This window comes from Trichechus manatus, unplaced genomic scaffold, assembly GCF_000243295.1.
Source record: "Trichechus manatus latirostris isolate Lorelei unplaced genomic scaffold, TriManLat1.0 scaffold00073, whole genome shotgun sequence".
Classification (NCBI taxonomy): domain Eukaryota; kingdom Metazoa; phylum Chordata; class Mammalia; order Sirenia; family Trichechidae; genus Trichechus; species Trichechus manatus.
Window position 1 is genome coordinate 9,236,661 of NW_004444009.1, and position 18,007 is coordinate 9,254,667.

Consider the following 18,007-nt stretch of genomic DNA (forward strand, 5'->3'; position numbering starts at 1 on the left):
CATACTCTCGGGGTTTCTCCAGTCTCCTTTAGGCCAGTAAATCTGGTGTTTTTTTTTTGTGAGTTAGAATTATGTTCTACATCCTTCTCCAGCTCTGTCCAGAACCCTCTGTTGTGATCCTGGTCAGAGCAGTCGGTGGTAGCTGGGCTGCTCTTGAAATTTTTTTCATTGCATTCTGACTGTCTCTTTCTCTTTAGGAGGCTGAGGATGGCATTATTGCCTATGATGATTGTGGGGTGAAACTGACTATTGCTTTTCAAGCCAAGGATGTGGAAGGATCTACTTCTCCTCAAATAGGAGATAAGGCAAGATAATCTGCTTATTTGAGGGGGGGGAGTAGTATAAGATTATCATCTTAATCATAAATCCTGCAGATTGATTTCTTCGATTTTATCATGTTTTGCTGAGCTGTTTTTTTGTGCCTAAAAAGTTAAATATTTGAGAATCTTTTTATTTAAAACCAGCTTAATCCAGTTAGAACAGGGCTTAACAAATTTTTTCTTAAAGCTTTTTTGAGGAGTCAGTATTTAAGCATTAACATAAGATGTACTTAAATCCATTGGATTAAATAAAATTGATAATATTAGTTAGAAAGTCAAAACAGTTACTGAAACATTATCAAAGTAAAATCACACCAAAGAGTTCATATTGTTTATTTTTCTCACATTTAGTATGTTTGGTTTCCTGATACCCCTCCTTTAGAGGAGTTAATAATATACAAGGAACACACACCGAAGGAAAAAATAAAAAAATCCTTTGTGAGAAGTGGAATGAGAGGTGGAGGTGTTAGTTTGGGTGAACATCTCTTCCATCAGTGTAATTATAAAGGATATTTGAAGTGGAAAGCATGGTCCAGGGAAGTGGTAGATCTCATTTTCAGAGCTAAGGAGCTTGGCATGGTATTAATGAGCATCCTTGTTTTCCACAGGTTGAATTTAGTATTAGTGACAAACAGAGGCCTGGTCAGCAGATTGCAGCTTGTGTGCGACTCTTAGGTCGTAATTCCAACTCCAAGAGGCTCTTGGGTTATGTGGCAACGCTGAAGGATAATTTTGGATTTATTGAAACAGCCAATCATGATAAGGAAATCTTCTTCCATTACAGGTGAGGAATGCCTTTTTAGGCACTTACAGCTTGTCATCCTTTTTGTTTTGGAGTTAAAACATTTAGTGTTGGTTGATTATATTTTCTGAATCCCAAATTCCATACTGGTTAAATTATGGCAAGGTATAAACTGAAGTTAAGCATCTATCTCTATATAGAAAACATCTTGCCAGAAGATAAAGAAGGGCCTGTGCCTGCTTTGAGCATTGGATAGGGGCCTTTCTGCTTCCATGAAAGAATTTTTTTTTTTTTTTTAATGTGTTGGTACCGTGGCACCAGGGAGCTGTGCATTTGGTGTATAACATAGCATTGTGATTACTAGCATGGGCTCTAGCACCAGACAGTTTGGGTTTGAATCAGGCTCTACCGTTTACTACCTGTGTATTTTTATCAAATGAATTAACCTCTTGGTATCTAAGTTTTTCATTGTCTTGAAGCTAGGGATAATGGTACTTCTTGAAAGAGTGGTTTTGACGATTAAATGAGTCAATACATATAAAGTGCTTAAAAAGTTTTCTAGCATAAGTAAGCACTTCATGAATGTTATTATTGAAGAAATAAAGGCTGCTTGTTACTGGTGATGTTTGTGGTAGTGGTTTATTCAAAATACCATTTTCTTTCCTCCCCAGTGAGTTCTCTGGTGATGTCGATAGCCTGGAATTGGGGGACATGGTCGAGTATAGTTTGTCCAAAGGCAAAGGCAACAAAGTCAGTGCAGAAAAAGTGAATAAAACACACTCAGGTAATGAATTGTGACTTCTACTTATTCAACCTATGCTTTGGGTAGGAGATGAAAGACAGAGTTGGAGAGGGAGCGAACACCCAGATGTTTTAGATTGATGATTCTCAGGTTGTGATCCCAGGATAAGCAGCATCCCCTGGCAGCTGTTTCAAATGCAAGTTCTTGGACCCCACCCCAGACCTACTGAAACTCTGGGAGTGGGCAGTCTGTTCCATCCAGTTCTTCTGATGGACACTAAAGTTTGAAATCCGCTGTTCTGGATATTTTTAGGTTACTTACTTTAAGTTTATTTTGAATTTAACGTCACTTTAAAAAAAATAAATAAACCCAAGATGTAAAATCTCCATTGAATTGGGGACAGAAAAGACAATGTCCCCTAGAAGACTGTTTTGGAGCAGAATGAGTCTAAATGTGAAAAATAATGGGAAATTAAGACAATCATTGCTATTTAAGATCTCCAGCTTGCTTTTTGCTTTTATCTGAATTCCCCAGGTGACACTTCCTTTGGCGAGCCCTGGAGAAATGATAGTTGAGACCATTAGTTTAAATTTAGTAAATATCTAAGTGCATTCTGCATTCTAGACATGAGGGGATACAGCAGTGAACAAAACAGATCCCTGCCTTCATTGAGCTTATTTTTAGTGGCAAGTTTGGGCAAACAAGTAAAATATTGTAGATAGTATGTTTAGAAAGATAGGACTATGTGCTACTGAGATGAAATCAATCAGGGAAGGGGGATATAAGGAGTATTGGGGATTGCTGTTTTAGAGACCAGGAAAGGCCTCCCTAAAAAGGTAGTATTTAGTCACTTGGAAAAGGTGAGAGAGCAAGACGTGTTTTAAATAAGAATACTTGTTAATTCCTTAAACAAGGTGCATTTATTTAATGAAAGGAGGCATTTTCATGATAGTTTAAAAGTATTCGAGGTCAGGTGACAGCTCTAGCAGTAGACTTGACATCAGGCTCCCTGCCCCATTTCGAGAGTAGCAACAACCAACCAACCCTGTGTTAACACTCCCCCCTTTTTGGCTCACTTTTTTCCTAAGAGGTAGAATTTGAAATAAAATTTTTGAATGAGAGATGTATTTGGCTTTTGTTTTGCAGTGAATGGTATTACTGAAGAAGCTGATCCCACCATCTACTCTGGTAAAGTCATTCGCCCTCTGAGGAGTGTTGATCCAACACAGACTGAGTACCAAGGAATGATTGAGATTGTGGAAGAGGGTAAGAGCATCCCTATCAGATTGTTTCAGATTTGCCATACAAGTGACAAATCAGTCTTTTAAACCACGGTTAGTTTCTATAGTTCCTGAAAATGGTCTCAACCTGGGTTTAAGTTGTGAACAAATGACTGCTGCATTGAGCACATGACTGAGACATGAGCAGCTAACTCTTGTGAGTTATGATTGAAATTGACTTAGAACAAAATCGCACACGAAAAATAATCATTTAATGTTGAGTGTATACTAGTCAGATATTCTCAACTGACTGAGCTTAGTCTGTATAGTTTATTAGTATATAGTACCAGACCCTGGAGAAGGACATCATGCTTGGTAAAGTAGAGGGTCAGTGAAAAGAGGAAGACTCCCAATGAGATGGATTGACACAGTGGCTGTAAACATAGCAGCGATTGTGAGGATGGCGCAGGACCAGGTATTGTTTCATTCTGTTGTACATAGGGTCATTATGAGTAGGAACTGACTTGGCAGCACCTAACAACAGTATATCTTTATAATTTTCCTCTATTAAAGTTTTTTTCTAACACCATCCATTTCTACAAATAGTCTTGCGTTCTGTGTAAGTTTACTCTATTTCTTAATAACTAGGGTTCCATGGGGATCCTTCCTCTTGTCTCCAGCCCAAGGTTCCCTTTATTTTTCACTTTTCTGCACTTTTCTTCCCATCTTTGAGAATTCTTTGAGTTCAGATGCCACCCCTCCCCCTAACAGTCACCACCAGAAAGACCAACTTTTTATGGTCTGTGTGCATAAAACAAGTTTGTAGTAGAAATGGAAGGAGGGAACACCATGGATGATTGGGGTAATGATGAGGTAGATGAGAGGGTTTGAAAGATGATGGATTAGTTCACAAAGTATATGATAAGCCTTTGTGTCATCTAGGAGTCATGGGGTCAAAGTCAAGTGGAGAAAGAGCAGGGCATTGGGAAGAAGGAAATGAACTTTTCCTTTACCGCATGAGGTTCTTAGAAATTTCTATTTTACATAGAACCATTATCCCCCACCTCTAACTATCAGTTGACTTTATAGCAAATCAGTCTTTTAAACTAATGCTGTGATGATACCACTTCACTAAGAGGGAAGTACGGGCATCTAATGTCATCCAATGAAGTATTGTCAAATATCCTTCCTCCTTTCTCTAACATGCCACTTTTCCTTTTGCACTCCCACCCCACAGTCCTCTTCCTCAGCACTGACTGTAGGATATCATCCAAAGCAAATATTTGGTGGAAAGGGAAACTTTTTGGAAATCTCTAAGCCTACCTGGAGATCACATTTTCCCACTTGGTGGCAATGAGTAAATAAAAGCAGCTCTTTTATTTTGTAACACAACTCTAATGAATATAAGAGCATGGGCTTTGGAGTTGGGCAGCCCTAGATCTGAACACCAGCTCTTCCACTACCTCTATAATCTTGGGATATGTATCTTAAATCTTTCCAAACTCAGTTTATCTTTAAAATGAAGAGATTATCTTCAACCTCAGAAGGTTTTATGAAGATTAAATGTGAATTGGTATAAGTGCTTTAATAAATGGTAATTATTACCCAGCTAGGTCAGGCCAGCTGTCTCTGATCACTCTTCTGAATGATTTAATCTGCTGGAAGGATCTCCTTACTTTTTGGTTCCTGTGTGTTTAGGGGTGAGGGACTTACTCTCCTGTAATCATTAGGAGCATGGTTAAAAACATTTCCAGTTCTGAAGCTTCCGACTTCAGTCTGATGTTTTCTCCTCTTGCCCACTTTTATTTGGTGGATTCACCTGGATGCTGAATTGTTAAGCATCTGACCTCTTTGGCCCAGGTTTAAATCGTAGCCTGCGCTGACCTCCAGCCAGTTTTTTACCTCTAGGGCAGGGCTTGGCAAATATGGTGGCCTATTTTCTTGGAACACAGCCAAGGCCAAATTGTCTTTGGTTGCTTTCTTACTACAACAGCGTAGTTGAGTGGTTGTAACAAAGCCTAAAATATTTACTCCCTGGCCCTTTAAGAAAAAGTTTGCTGACCCCTGATAATAGGGGAAGGGAGCCCATTAGTTTGTGGGAGGCACTATCAGAACAAAGAAAGGAGGTGGGATATTTACATCGGTTTTGCCCATGCCTGTTTAATTCTCAGTCGAGTATGGGGCAGAAATATATTTGGCTGTTGGGCTCACATTATAAACTTGAGAAGAAGGTAATCTAGTTGAGCTTAAAGAGTAATGGGATTGTAAGCAATAGTGGTATTTGTAAATTCATAAATACAGTTTAAAACTGTTTATTAGGCAGGTTCTAATGAGCTATCACGTCCTCATGTTTCATGGTGGTAGTTAGCATTCAGGATTTTTTCAAGGAACATCCGTTTTTAGCAACTATGTAAACACATTAGGACTGTCATCAGATGGCTGCTGTGAAATATTTGTACTGTTTCTCTTCACAGGGGATATGAAAGGTGAGGTGTATCCATTTGGCATAGTTGGGATGGCCAACAAAGGGGATTGCCTGCAGAAAGGGGAGAGTGTCAAGTTCCAGTTGTGTGTCCTGGGCCAAAATGCACAGACTATGGCCTATAACATCACACCCCTGCGTAGGGCCACAGTGGAGTGTGTGAAAGATCAGGTAAGTGGCAGTATCTTTGGCTCTAAATTTGATCTTTTTATGAATTAAGGGATTTTTTTTAATTTGCCAAGTAGTAACAAAACTCCGAAATTTTTTCAGCCAAGAGGGAACCATCAACATTAATTTGGTTTTTACTTCTACTTTAACCCTTTTTCAATAATTTGAGGTAGCTTATAAAAAATACATGAAGACCAAAAATTAAGTGACAGTATTGGTGAAGAGAAAATAAGAGTGCTGTTAATAACTGGCATTACGTGATAGGGAAAATAAGTCTGGAGTGAGATTTCCAGAACTAAAGACTACAAAGTTTTTAGTAGCTTTAGCTCAGAGCTTCCTTTACATATGACATGAAGAAAGAAACCGTAATTAGAAGTGTTTATAAAATAAGCTGAGGGCAAACAAAATTATCCCTGGTACTGAGACCTGTGTGAAATTTCCCTGTGAGTCCTCAGAGAGGACTGTTTTCAATACAAATACAGTGAATGTAACATTTTGTATGTATGGCTATTTCTTATAATATCAAAACCCAGTTTAATAATTCTAGAAGGGGTTAAGATGAAAACATGTTCAAATAACATCTCCCTGATGATTTTGATGAGTTGAAAAACATAGTTCATAATATATGAAGGAGCAGAGCAGTGTTAAAAGTCTTTGTTTCCTTCAATCTTAAAGTGAGTGCCAGTGATTTGAAAGAAAATTTCTTCCCTGGCAAGTTTTGCAGCCCATTACGTTATCGTTTGAAGAGCGCCACCATAAGCTGCCCCAGGCAGCTGAACTGGAGTATTACCATTAATATCATGTTTTATAACTCCCCTTCTAGTTTTAGTCAAGCATTGTGCTTCTTTCAAAGTGAAGTGCTTTCTCCACCTGTGATATATCCTTTTTTTAGCTACTTTATTTAATTTCAGTTTGGCTTCATTAACTATGAAGTAGGAGATAGCAAGAAGCTCTTTTTCCACGTGAAAGAAGTTCAGGATGGCGTGGAGCTACAGGCGGGAGATGAGGTGGAGTTCTCGGTGATTCTTAATCAGCGCACTGGCAAATGCAGCGCCTGTAATGTTTGGCGAGTCTGGTGAGTTTTATTTTTGTTGGATCAGTAACCACCCTTCTGGTGTGTTCTCTGCTATCACATTTCTATCTTTTCCTTCACTGTCTTTCTCCACCCGCCACCCACCCCCGCACACTGATACTTCTTATGTCTTTTTTACTTGGAGTCTTCATTATCTAACTTCTAATATCAGAAACTTGTCCCAGTGAAACATTTTATTTGAGCACTTGCTGTATGCTAGATCTTAAAAATAAAAAAACAATATTATGTGAACTCTGTTCCTGTTCTGCCTGGCCCCATTTCTAGGTTATATTTTGCTTAAAATTCTAATTTTATAGTTTAGCAGTCCTGACTTCATATACTTTAAAAAACAAAAACAAAAAAACCTCAGTAACATTGTTACCATTGGAAGAGCTTGGAGTGCCTGGGAATATTTCTTCATATTTAACTTTTTAAAGGTTTTTCACATCTACTACCTTGTTTTCTTTATCTGTGGAACTGGTCTCTCTGGTTTCAGACAAGTGTAGGGATAACCCTCACCCAAATGATTCTTCCAGTTCCTATACAGTAATAAACCTAGTTGAAGGGGGGGGGGGAATTGTCAAATCCTGTTTTGCTAGCTGGCTAGATGACACAAGAGTTGCTCATTAAAAGCAAGTCATTTGGGTAGTTAGGTATAAAACACACTCTTCTACAAGTATTTGCTTTTTTCCCACCAAGTGTTGCTGCTTCTGACCTCTTAACTTTCTTACAGCGAAGGCCCCAAGGCTGTTGCAGCTCCAAGACCTGATCGGTTGGTCAATCGCTTGAAGAGCACCACCCTGGATGATGCCAGTGCTCCTCGCCTAATGGTTCTTCGTCAGCCAAGGGGACCAGATAACTCAATGGTATGAGGCCATACCAGCCTTGGGGGAGGCCAACTGACAGACCAGCAGATTGCTGAGGTCTCTCAGAGAACTTAACGAAGCAAAGAGCTTCAGTATTGCATCTATACATTGGTTGAGCTCCTGACGTGGTGGTTGCTCACATTTCTTGCTTTTCCTGATACTTAGAACATAGTTTAGGTAACGGGGCCAAAGGGATTACTATAGATTTTCTTTTCTAGGAAAAAATTGGTGGTTCTTAAGATGATTAAAAATAATGCTTTTGTATTTCATTTTGGAATTGTGAAGGTACTATGATTGCTATGTACCCAGGTCATTAACTGTAATTTTATTTCTTCACAGGGATTTGGTGCCGAAAGAAAGATCCGTCAAGCTGGTGTCATTGACTAATCACATCCACAAAGCATATCATTAATCCACTATGATCAAGTTGGGGGGATTTTGGTGAAGGGTTCTGAATATCTCCTTCTTCATCCCTCCCAAAATCTGGAATACTTATTCTATTGAGCTATTACACCAGTTTTAACACCTTCCTCATGTTATGTTTAAAAAATAAATAAATTTAAGAAAACCATTTTAAAATTATGCACAGTTGCAGCCTGGAAAACTTAAGGTGGCGCCTTATAGTATCAATTTTAGGAGCTTTATTTGGTGCATTTAACGCAACTGGTAATTGCAAAATCCACATTGCCTGTGTAAGTGATAAATATAGACTGTTATCTTGCTGGCCCTATGAAATTCTGCACTTGATATTTAGTGTTTACCTTCATTACTTCTGGCAAGATGTTCTGCCTTATCACTCAGTTGCATTCTATTCCTTTTCTTCCCTGTTCATTATGCTTTAATTCTGAGGACCATTATGAGGGTAGATTATATTACCTTTTAAAAAGTACAAAAATTTATATAGGCAAACTATTTCCTTAAGTTGATGGCCAAATGTTAAAATATTATTTTTCATATCATTTATAATCTTGTCACAGTCCACTTAACAGTTTGGTTAGATTTCAGTGAAAATTATCTTCCAGAGTAGTTCTTTTTTCCCTGGGATAGGGGTAACTTTACTACAATTAGTATGTATGGTGCAGAATTTCATGCAAATAAGGTGCGCCAGCAGTGATAATTTAAATGTATTTAAACAAAAAAAGGACGAATGCACAAATGCTGCTGCTTAGATCACTGCAGCTTCTAGGACCCAGTTTCTTTTACTGATTTAAAAACAAAACAAAAAAATAATAAAAAAGTTGTGCCTGAAATGAATCTTGTTTTTTTTATAAGTAGCCACCTGGTTCCTGTGTCTGTAAAATACAGGCACTGGACTTGGTGTAGCTTCTGTTCGACCTTGTATCACGGGAATGGATTGATCTGATTCTTGGCCCTCATCTTGAATTGGCCACATACAGGGTCCCTGGCAAGTGGACTGAAAGCTTTGTCTAAGATGACAAGGGTCAGCTCAGGGGGTGTGGGGAAGGGCGCTGTATCTTCCCCATTGTCGTTTGAGGTTTTGATCTTCTCTGGGTAAAGAGGCCATTTATCTTTGTAAACACAAAACATTTTTGCTTTCTCCAGTTTTCTGTTAATGGCGAAAGAATGGAAGCGAATAAAGTTTTACTGATTTTTGAGAACACCACTAGCACCCAGAGCTTTCATTATCGAAACGTCCAGTGTGGGAGGGACGGGTATGGGTGGGGCCTGCCGCGTGACTAGCCGGTCGGAGGCCCACGTGGCCGGGGCGGGAACTCGGGCGCCCGGGGCGCCGACTGATTGCGTAGCGGGCGGGGCCGGAAGTGCCGCTCCCTGGTGGGGGCTGTTCATGGCGGTTCCGGGGTCTCCAGCATTTTTCCCGCTTGTGGTCCCGAATCCGTCCGAAGCGGAGGCAGTAGAGCTTGAGGTAAGGCTTGCGCGTGTGGGGAGTTCGGCTTTTGAGCATAGAGGCGTCTCATTGTGGCCAGGAATCGAGCGGAATCAGCGAGCTGGAGACAAAAGGCCTTGGGCGGGGGTCCTTGGTTTTGATTTCTGTGTGGGGAGTTCTTTGGAGACAGCGGGGAGGGGGGAGGTTCTTTGGAGACAGCGGGTTGGAGCTCGGAAGGCTTGCTGAGGGAGTAGGAAGGGGCTTTCTTTACCTTCGGCTGAGGGCGGGGCCCAAGGATTGTTGGAAAATAGACGAGGGTAGGGGTAGCTAAAGGACTAGCATCCAAGATTCTGAGGCCCAGACCAACCTGCAAATGATTTTGCCCTTTCCTGAATCACTTTAAGTATCAGGCGGAGGGTCACGTGTATGAAACCGATACATTTCAAACTCTGGTTTTAGTAACTATTGATTATAAAAAGCTTTGAAGTAGTGTAGGTGTGGCTCGCCAATTAACCCTAATGGCTGCTTTCCTGCAGGTCCTTGCTGGTGTGAAATGACTGAGTACAAACTGGTGGTGGTTGGAGCAGGTGGTGTTGGGAAAAGTGCACTGACAATCCAGCTAATCCAGAATCACTTTGTAGATGAGTATGATCCCACCATAGAGGTGAGGCCCAGTAGTAATCTGTTGACGCTAGCTTTCATTTCGGATTTACCCCTTTACCAATTAAAGGAATAAGTAGGAGAGAAAATAAAAAGTTATTTTGTTTATTCATTCAGTAACACAGTATGTAAAGCTTTCCATGTTTGTGGAATTCATTTCTATTACCTGCTGAAAATTTTCTCAAAAGTTTACAATTTCTAACAGCTCTGAAAAGTGTTGCAAATTCAAGGTTGAATACATTGAGTTTCTTCAGATATGACAGCTCTATCAGAAAGAAACAGGCCTAGGTAGAGGTACTGTCTGTCTGATTATATAGCAGGATAGAGATGAAGGATTCAGAGATCTGACTCTTTCAAGTAGCTGAGACCGTGAGTTGGAGTAGAAAGAAGATTTTGAGTCACTATGTCTAGGATTCAGGTCCCCATTTACTGCTTATTTAGTTATATAAGCAAGTCACTTAACCTCTTTGAGCCTCATTTTCTTCATCTGTTAAATAACCATAAACTTACTCTGTACCACACAGGGATGTTGTGCAAATCAAGTAAGGTAATATGCTTAAATTATTTGTGAATGGTAACCCTAACCAGTTGCCGTCAAGTCAATTCAGACTCATGGCAACCCCATGTGAAGTACTGCATAAATAGTACTTACTCTAAGTATTCTGTTGTTACCATGGGAGTTCATGCTATAGATTGGCTTCTATAAGTGACTTCTAAAACCCTTTAAATAAAAAGTTTTATGATTTTATTTAATTAAAAAATGGCTAATTCTAGAGATTTTTTTTTGCATATTTTATTTATTTCATTGTTTTATTTACTTGTCTTATTATCTACAACCTGGCCTCCCTACCACCCAGCTATTGAGAGTTTAATTAATGCAAACTAACTCTAACATAGCCACTATTAAAAATTGACCATAATCTTTCAGCAAATCTCCATTTCAGGCTTAACAGCTTCAATATCAATAGTTAGAACCTTTTAAAATTTTTATTAAGGTGTAATTTACATACAGTAAAATACATAAATCTTATGTCTACAACTCAGTGACCTTACATTTGGATATACTCATGTAACCACCACCCAGATCAAAATATAGAACATTTCCATTTCCGTTACCCCAGAGATTTCTCCCATTCCCCTTTTCCATTAGTAACTTCCCCCTCCCTATTAGGAGATAATTACTTGTCTGACTTCTATTATTATAAATTTGTTTTGCCTAGAATCTGTCTAATTTTGCTTAGTTTCTCAGAACACTTAACCGTCTTTCTTGCTTTGAGGAAGTTTTGATAAAGTGAATTCTATGTTGATTTGAAAGAGTAATATATGTTAGAGTCCCATCATGAAGTGAGTTACAGAGGAATGATCAGTGGGCCAGGAAACTAGGCATATTCTGTTTTTGGAGCCAGATCTTTACCAAGTGTAATGATACTATTTTTTTTAACTGAATTCCCAGAATATAGGTAGTAAAATTTTTGCCTTAAAGCCAATTGGAATTGTTTTTTGTTAGATCTATGCATATCTATCTTCTTAGGGAAGTAATTTTTGTTCCGAACTTTCAGAAATTTGATTCTGGAATATTTTCCCAAGGTATAATCTGGCATGGTGAGAAAGAAACATTGATATTGAAACCAGAAGCAAGTATTTGTGTGTTTAGTCATAAATATTGTATTTATTTGTGTATGATGCTATAACCAGAACCAAGTTATCATTGGAGGTATGTTTAAAATTTGTAAAGTAGAATAAACAGCTCAAATAAGAATAGTCCAGATTATACCTTAGTAAAATACACTATGAACTTAATCTCTAGTCTCCTAACTGTAGTATGTAGATCCCTCTTTTGAATTGCCCTGTTTTTTTATCTTTTCCAGAAACAGAATGACCATTTTTTCCTTTCTGCAGACATAGAGGATTTGGGGCTTTTTTCCTAGGGTGACATTAAGTGTGTTCTGTTTGTGACTATGTATTAGCATTTTGAGGAGCAAACCAGATAAACAGAAATAATGGACTTGGATATTAGGAGCTTATTTAACCTTGTCAATTACATTGCTTTCCCTGTGGTTTTTAGTAAAAATTGAATGTCCCTATCTCCCCACCCCCTTCCTCCACAACCCCAGGATTCATACCGAAAACAGGTGGTTATAGATGGTGAAACCTGTCTGTTGGACATACTGGATACAGCTGGACAAGAGGAGTACAGTGCCATGAGAGACCAGTACATGAGGACAGGCGAAGGCTTCCTCTGTGTGTTTGCTATCAATAATAGCAAATCATTTGCAGATATTAACCTCTACAGGTACTAGGGGCATTATTTTTTCTGGAAGGATGATCTTTAAGTGTGTTCTGAAGCTTTCTGGGGGAATGAGGGTGCCACATTGGGGAAGATGCAGCTTTGTTATGGAAGAGTTGGTTTTAGGTTGCTTGGCATTGAGAATCAGGTTATTATTGAAAATTAATACTGGAATTTGTTTTATATGATATTGCTAGAATGTGTAATAATACATAAGTTTGCTAGTGGGAAAGATTCAGAACTAGAGGTGTTGTAAAATCATGAAGGGATTTCAGAGAGCAAAACAATTCTTAGAAACATTTTTCTGTAAGTAATAGAAAAAATGATAGATGAGGAGTAGATAAAAATGAAAGCAGGACAAAGGAACATAAAGATGGTCTCTCTCCATAGAACCATAAAGTTTCAAAGCTAGATTGTGCCTTAACAAATTCTGGTACAACATTCTTATTTTACAGAATCAGAAACTAGAGTTCAGAAGGTGGTTTGTTCGGTTTCAGTGTTGTGATTGTTATTAGTAGCAGAGCCAGGACCAAAATCCAGGGCTAATGTTTCTTAGCTGAGAGCTCTTTAGCAGAATAACATAATGGTTTAGAACGTGGCCTCTACCTGGGTTGAAACTTGGCTTTATCATTTACTAACTATGTGAGTTTTGGGCAAACTGCTAAATCTTTGTGCCTCAGTTTCGTTATCTGTAATGTAGAGATAGTAGTACCTACCTCGTAGAGTTTGTGAAGATTAAATGAGTTAATGTATTATGTATGTGTATCACTCAGAACAGTGTTCATCACATAGTAAATGCCCTGCCTCCAGCCTTGACTCCTGGCTTATTCTCATCCATATAAAGATGTCTGCTCACAGAAACAAACTGGCCCAAAACTGAATTCAGTATTTTTTTCTCCTAAACCTGCTCTACTTTCCATTTTCTCTCTCTGGACATAACAGCAATATTTAATAAAATACCCAACACTTGGCAAACACCCAAATATTTGTTGAATTCCTAGAAGTCATTTTTCTTCTTCCTTCTAAGGCATTTATTCAGTTTTCATTTTATACCTTACTTCAAACCAAAGATGATTTAAAGTATCTTGTAAAAATGTACAAAGTATAGAAGATAAATTTAATTAAAAATAAGTTTAAGAAATGAGATAAAGAGATTTAAAGAAAAATGGAGTTAGGAATAAGCTTCTTCTATAATTATGTGCCATGAAGCTTCATTGACCTTATAGAGGTAGACTGCAAATCTGGCAGCTCTTGTAAGAAGTGTCTCTATGCTGAAAATAAATCAGTTGCTGAGAAGAAGCAAAATTATACCAAGACCAGAAGAAAATTTTCTGATAGATCTTCAAAGAGGGTTGTTTATATAAAAAATGGTAGTAAACCTAACAGTGACATGGTCCAAGTTCATCAGGCTCTCTTACAGTGTCCCTTAACATAGCTTGCTGGCATCACACCAAAGCACATTATACTGCAGATGGCCAATGTAATGCAGTTCAGGTACATGACTGCATGTAATCCAAGAGTAGAGTCTAGAGCTGTGCAGTACAGTAGCTGCAAACCACATGTGGCTATTTAAATTTAAATTAAATAAAATTTAAAAATCAGTTCCTCAGCCACACTAGCAGCTTTTCAAGTGGTCATGTGGCTAGAAGCTACCATATTTGACAGCACAGATACAGAACGTTTCTTCAGAAAGAAACGTTTATTGGACAGTGCTGTTGTAGAGAATCTAGACATGCTCTGGGGTATTTCTTCCATGTCATGGAAGAGGATGCTGATCAGTTGGGAATTCCAGATCCTTCAGTCCCCTTTTAATTAGAGCAGTTCTGGTGTCTTCTATATCTTGGACTTCCGACTATAATTTTGTTTGAAGAAAACGTTGGACATTCTTCTAGAGAAGAGGGTAGACTGTTTTCTGTTAAAATACTGTCACTCATTCTGAAAGGAACTTCTAAAACTTATTTACAGGCAGTGAGCTTTAGAGTTTTTACTTCCAGACTTTAATCTAGACAGCAATTTTGAGTTGCCAGTTAAATCCAGGGCTCCTTTTTTTTTTTTTTTTTTTTAACCATCAGCCAGACATGGATAGAATAGCCATCCACTTCTACTAGGAGGTAAACTGGCACTTGACTTTCCTATGGCTGTTGCGTCAAGTCTAAACAATCTCCTTAGCTTACAAGATCTATAGTAGGAGAAAAAAAAAAAAAAAGTGAAACTCAATACTAGAATCTAACAAGGTTAGATAAATTTTTCTAGTTTCTCTTTTGCCCTGTTTTATCCCTCTTGAAAGCTTGATTATTCTTACATCCTGATAACATTCCTTTTTTTAGGGAGCAGATTAAACGAGTAAAAGACTCAGATGATGTACCTATGGTGCTGGTGGGAAACAAGTGTGATTTGCCAACAAGGACAGTTGACACAAAACAAGCGCATGAACTGGCTAAGAGTTATGGGATTCCGTTCATTGAAACCTCAGCCAAGACCAGACAGGTATCTTTCAGCATCAGGGCAAGGATTTGTTTTAGGCAGAAAAATTTCATTCATTAACTCTTTGCTAGAAGTAGGACACGTATTCTTTTCTTACGGATTTTTAATAGTGTTCTGTTTTCTTTACTTTGAGCACAAAATGAACTTATTATTCTGGTGCGCATTTTTTACTTCCACATTAACATGCACAAATATTTCTACAGTGAAGTCCCTTGATTAAAAAATATTTATAAACATTAGTCCTTTCTCTAACACCAATCACTGTTTAGGGCGTAAGCCCTCCTGACTGGAATCTTTAGATCTCATAGTTCTCTGTGTCCTACATTACCTTTTTTTCTTTGCTTGATTTTTTTTTTTTTTTTTTTTTTTGTGGCAGAATGTGCCATTTGTATGTCAGTCTATTAATGTAATTCAGTAGGATGCTAAATTTAATGTCCTCTTACTCAGTTACCCCATTTTAGCAGCTAAAGTTATTTAGAGGCAGCGAGCTTTAGAGTTCCTATTTAATAGTCCAGATTTCCTATTAATTTAGTGACAGGAATTTAAAATTCACATGAAGAAGTACAAATGAGAGAGAACTTACAACTTGGATTGTGTCAGTCGAGCTGTCTTTATTATTTTCTTTCTTTTTGCTTATTCTTTTATAGGGTGTTGAAGATGCCTTTTATACACTGGTAAGAGAAATACGTCAGTACCGAATGAAAAAACTCAACAGCAGCGATGATGGGACTCAAGGTTGTATGGGGTTGCCGTGTGTGGTGATGTAACAAGGTGAGCATTCTGTCTTTTCACGTGATAATAAATCTTATCAGTTAGCATCAGGCAGTTTGGAGGAGTGTTAATTGTTACTTTCTCTACACTGCTGTTTAGAACGATGATCTCTGCTCACCTATAACTATAAAATATTTTTCTTATGGCACCTTTTCTGAGAATAATGAGGCCTGAACTATTTTTAAAACATATATTCTACAAACATCTTTACATTTTTGATAATATAAGAAATTAGAAGACATTATTTATGAAGTATATGTATATATCCCAATTCTTGGCCCTGGCCAGGGGTTTAAAGGATCACTCCATTGCAACTGGATGACAGTGACATGGTGCATGTTCTTTTCTTATACTTACAGAGTTCTAGCATCAGAAAAGAGCCACTTTCAAGGTAGGACAAATTGGGAAATGTATCATCATTGAGGTTGGATTTTTTAAACTTGTTTTTCGGATACTCTCTATGTGCCACTTAACAAATTCTGTCTTTATTTCAGCTGCACTGACACCTGGTCCTGACTTCCCTGGAGGAGAAGTATTCTTGTAGCTATCTTCAGTCTTACAGAGAAGCTCCTGTACTTCCCCAACTCTCAGTAGATCAGTAAAATATTCTCTATTTGAGAAGTTCTCAGAATAACTACCTCCTCATGTGGTTGTCTGACCAGAGAAATGCACCTCTTGTTACTACCCAGTATTTTTCCTCCCTGGGTTCTCTCCCCTCACACACATACACCTCTGCCACCCCAGGTTTTTCATCTGAAAAGTAATTCATGCTCTGAAACAGAGAACCAAACTGTAGACATAAAATTCTGTTGAAAACAGTGTCTTGAGCTCTAAAGTAGCAACTGCTGGTGATTTTTTTTTTTTTTTTTTTTTTTTTTGTCCTTTTTACTGTTGAACTTGGAACTATGTTGGTTTTTGGAAAAATGTCATAAATTACTATTTACAGAGAATATAGCTAATGTTGCTGTTTGGTTTGTTTGTGATGTTATTGGCTACACTCTATAAACTGGCATCTGCTCTGTATTCATAAATACAAAAATGAAGACTGACTTTTGAGTCTATCCTAGTCTTCTCGACTTTCATGTAATTAAATCCAGCTCTCACAGTGAAGTGCCTTTTTCCTAGAAGTGGTTTGTAGACTTCCTTTACAATACTAAAGTGGTATAGATGTCTCAGAAACCATTATATATGAAAATGAATGTCTGAGGTATATATGTCTGTGATCTCTCTACCTTTGAGGAAAAGATACACCTATAATAGCAGATGCCGTTTCTTACATGTATGAAGTTGGTTTTCCATTGGCCTGTTTTGGGGCTTTCCAAGGAGAAAGATGAAACTGGAAATAATTATGAACAATTTCACTTAATTTTTACCTAATCTTCACATTCTTTTGTAGGTTACTACCTATAAAATATATTAATTTCTTTCTTACAGCTTACTGATATCTAATGTTCGATGAACTTCCACTGGTATTCAAATTTGGGTCATACCAGAGAGCTCTACATTTGCAGGTGTTCAAATGTTGTAAAAATTTCTATTTAATAGCTATTATCAATGATTTTCAAGCCTCAAATACAGTATATTAAGTGACATATTAAATTTTCATTGTATATTGTGGTATCTTGATTATGTATATAATTATTGCCCTCAGTCCCTTCTCCGTCTTCTGCCCCTCACGCCATAGCAACGATGCTTTATTATTTCAGTTGGGTAAAGCATGGTGCTCATAGACCAGAGTCACAGTTTCAAAACTTGAATGAGCCAGTTAGCGTCTCACAGAGAGAAATTTTTTCACATTTGCACATTACACCAGTAACTCCAGCTAGTAGTTTTGCCAGATGCACGCTGTTGGCTCTGCAAGGAAAGAAGAGGTCAAATAACACCAGTCCTTCACCATGGTATCCTAAGGAGGGGTAATTTAGAAGTCTTTATAAAAAATGTATTTAAACTTTCTTTTAGCCGCTTGAAAGTAAATTAAGCCAATACGTTTTCTCCTTAACTATTTTTTTTGAGAATAAGGTCACCTCGAAACCAAACTACAAAGTTTTTCTTTATACTTAATGTTCTTTGAAAGACTTAAAACAGGATTTTTATTAGTCTGTGCATACCGGATAACCAGAGCTGGTGTGTTTGTTCAAGACAAGAAGTAGTCTTTGAATTGAAATTGAATAGAAAATATAATTCATCATTAGTTATAAGGATTTGGAGGCTTGGCTTTTCCATTTGCAGATAATACCCTGGTAATCTAATGAAAAATAGACTTGGATAACTTTGATTAAAAAAATAATTTCCGAATGGTCACTTTTCTGTTCAGGTCTTCTAATGTCTAAATACCTACTGAGGTCCT

At 37.9% G+C, this 18,007-nt stretch overlaps 2 protein-coding genes across 10 annotated transcripts in view; both read left to right on the top strand.

The window, feature by feature from the left end:
* The window catches only part of CSDE1 (cold shock domain containing E1), a 41,162-nt gene extending 31,920 nt beyond the window's left edge, over nucleotides 1-9,242 (top strand). For 3 of the 8 annotated variants that reach the window (XM_023734892.1, XM_023734893.1, XM_023734896.1), the window contains 8 exons: nucleotides 198-305; nucleotides 929-1,104; nucleotides 1,734-1,846; nucleotides 2,951-3,070; nucleotides 5,499-5,677; nucleotides 6,586-6,749; nucleotides 7,480-7,612; nucleotides 7,952-9,239. In XM_023734892.1, the coding sequence (XP_023590660.1) occupies nucleotides 198-305; nucleotides 929-1,104; nucleotides 1,734-1,846; nucleotides 2,951-3,070; nucleotides 5,499-5,677; nucleotides 6,586-6,749; nucleotides 7,480-7,612; nucleotides 7,952-7,999 (1,041 nt within the window). In that variant the 3' untranslated portion in view covers nucleotides 8,000-9,239. Of the gene's footprint in view, nucleotides 1-197; nucleotides 306-928; nucleotides 1,105-1,733; nucleotides 1,847-2,950; nucleotides 3,071-5,498; nucleotides 5,678-6,585; nucleotides 6,750-7,479; nucleotides 7,613-7,951 lie in introns of all 8 variants that reach the window. The other 5 variants (XM_004380370.1, XM_004380371.1, XM_023734894.1 and 2 more) reach the window with 3 other exon arrangements.
* Nucleotides 9,243-9,372: 130 nt separating this feature from the next.
* On the top strand, nucleotides 9,373-16,538 carry NRAS (NRAS proto-oncogene, GTPase). 2 transcript variants are annotated; one of them, XM_004380373.2, is made up of 7 exons: nucleotides 9,373-9,497; nucleotides 9,995-10,122; nucleotides 12,233-12,411; nucleotides 14,733-14,892; nucleotides 15,537-15,660; nucleotides 16,020-16,051; nucleotides 16,155-16,538. In XM_004380373.2, the coding sequence occupies exons 2-5, from the start codon at nucleotides 10,012-10,014 to the stop codon at nucleotides 15,654-15,656; spliced, it is 570 nt and encodes a 189-aa protein (XP_004380430.1). In that variant the 5' UTR covers nucleotides 9,373-9,497; nucleotides 9,995-10,011; the 3' UTR covers nucleotides 15,657-15,660; nucleotides 16,020-16,051; nucleotides 16,155-16,538. The 2 variants fall into 2 exon arrangements, with proteins under 2 accessions (XP_004380430.1, XP_023590666.1); XM_023734898.1 differs by lacking the exon at nucleotides 9,995-10,122 and having other exon boundaries at nucleotides 9,382-9,497.
* Nucleotides 16,539-18,007: the final 1,469 nt, after the last annotated feature.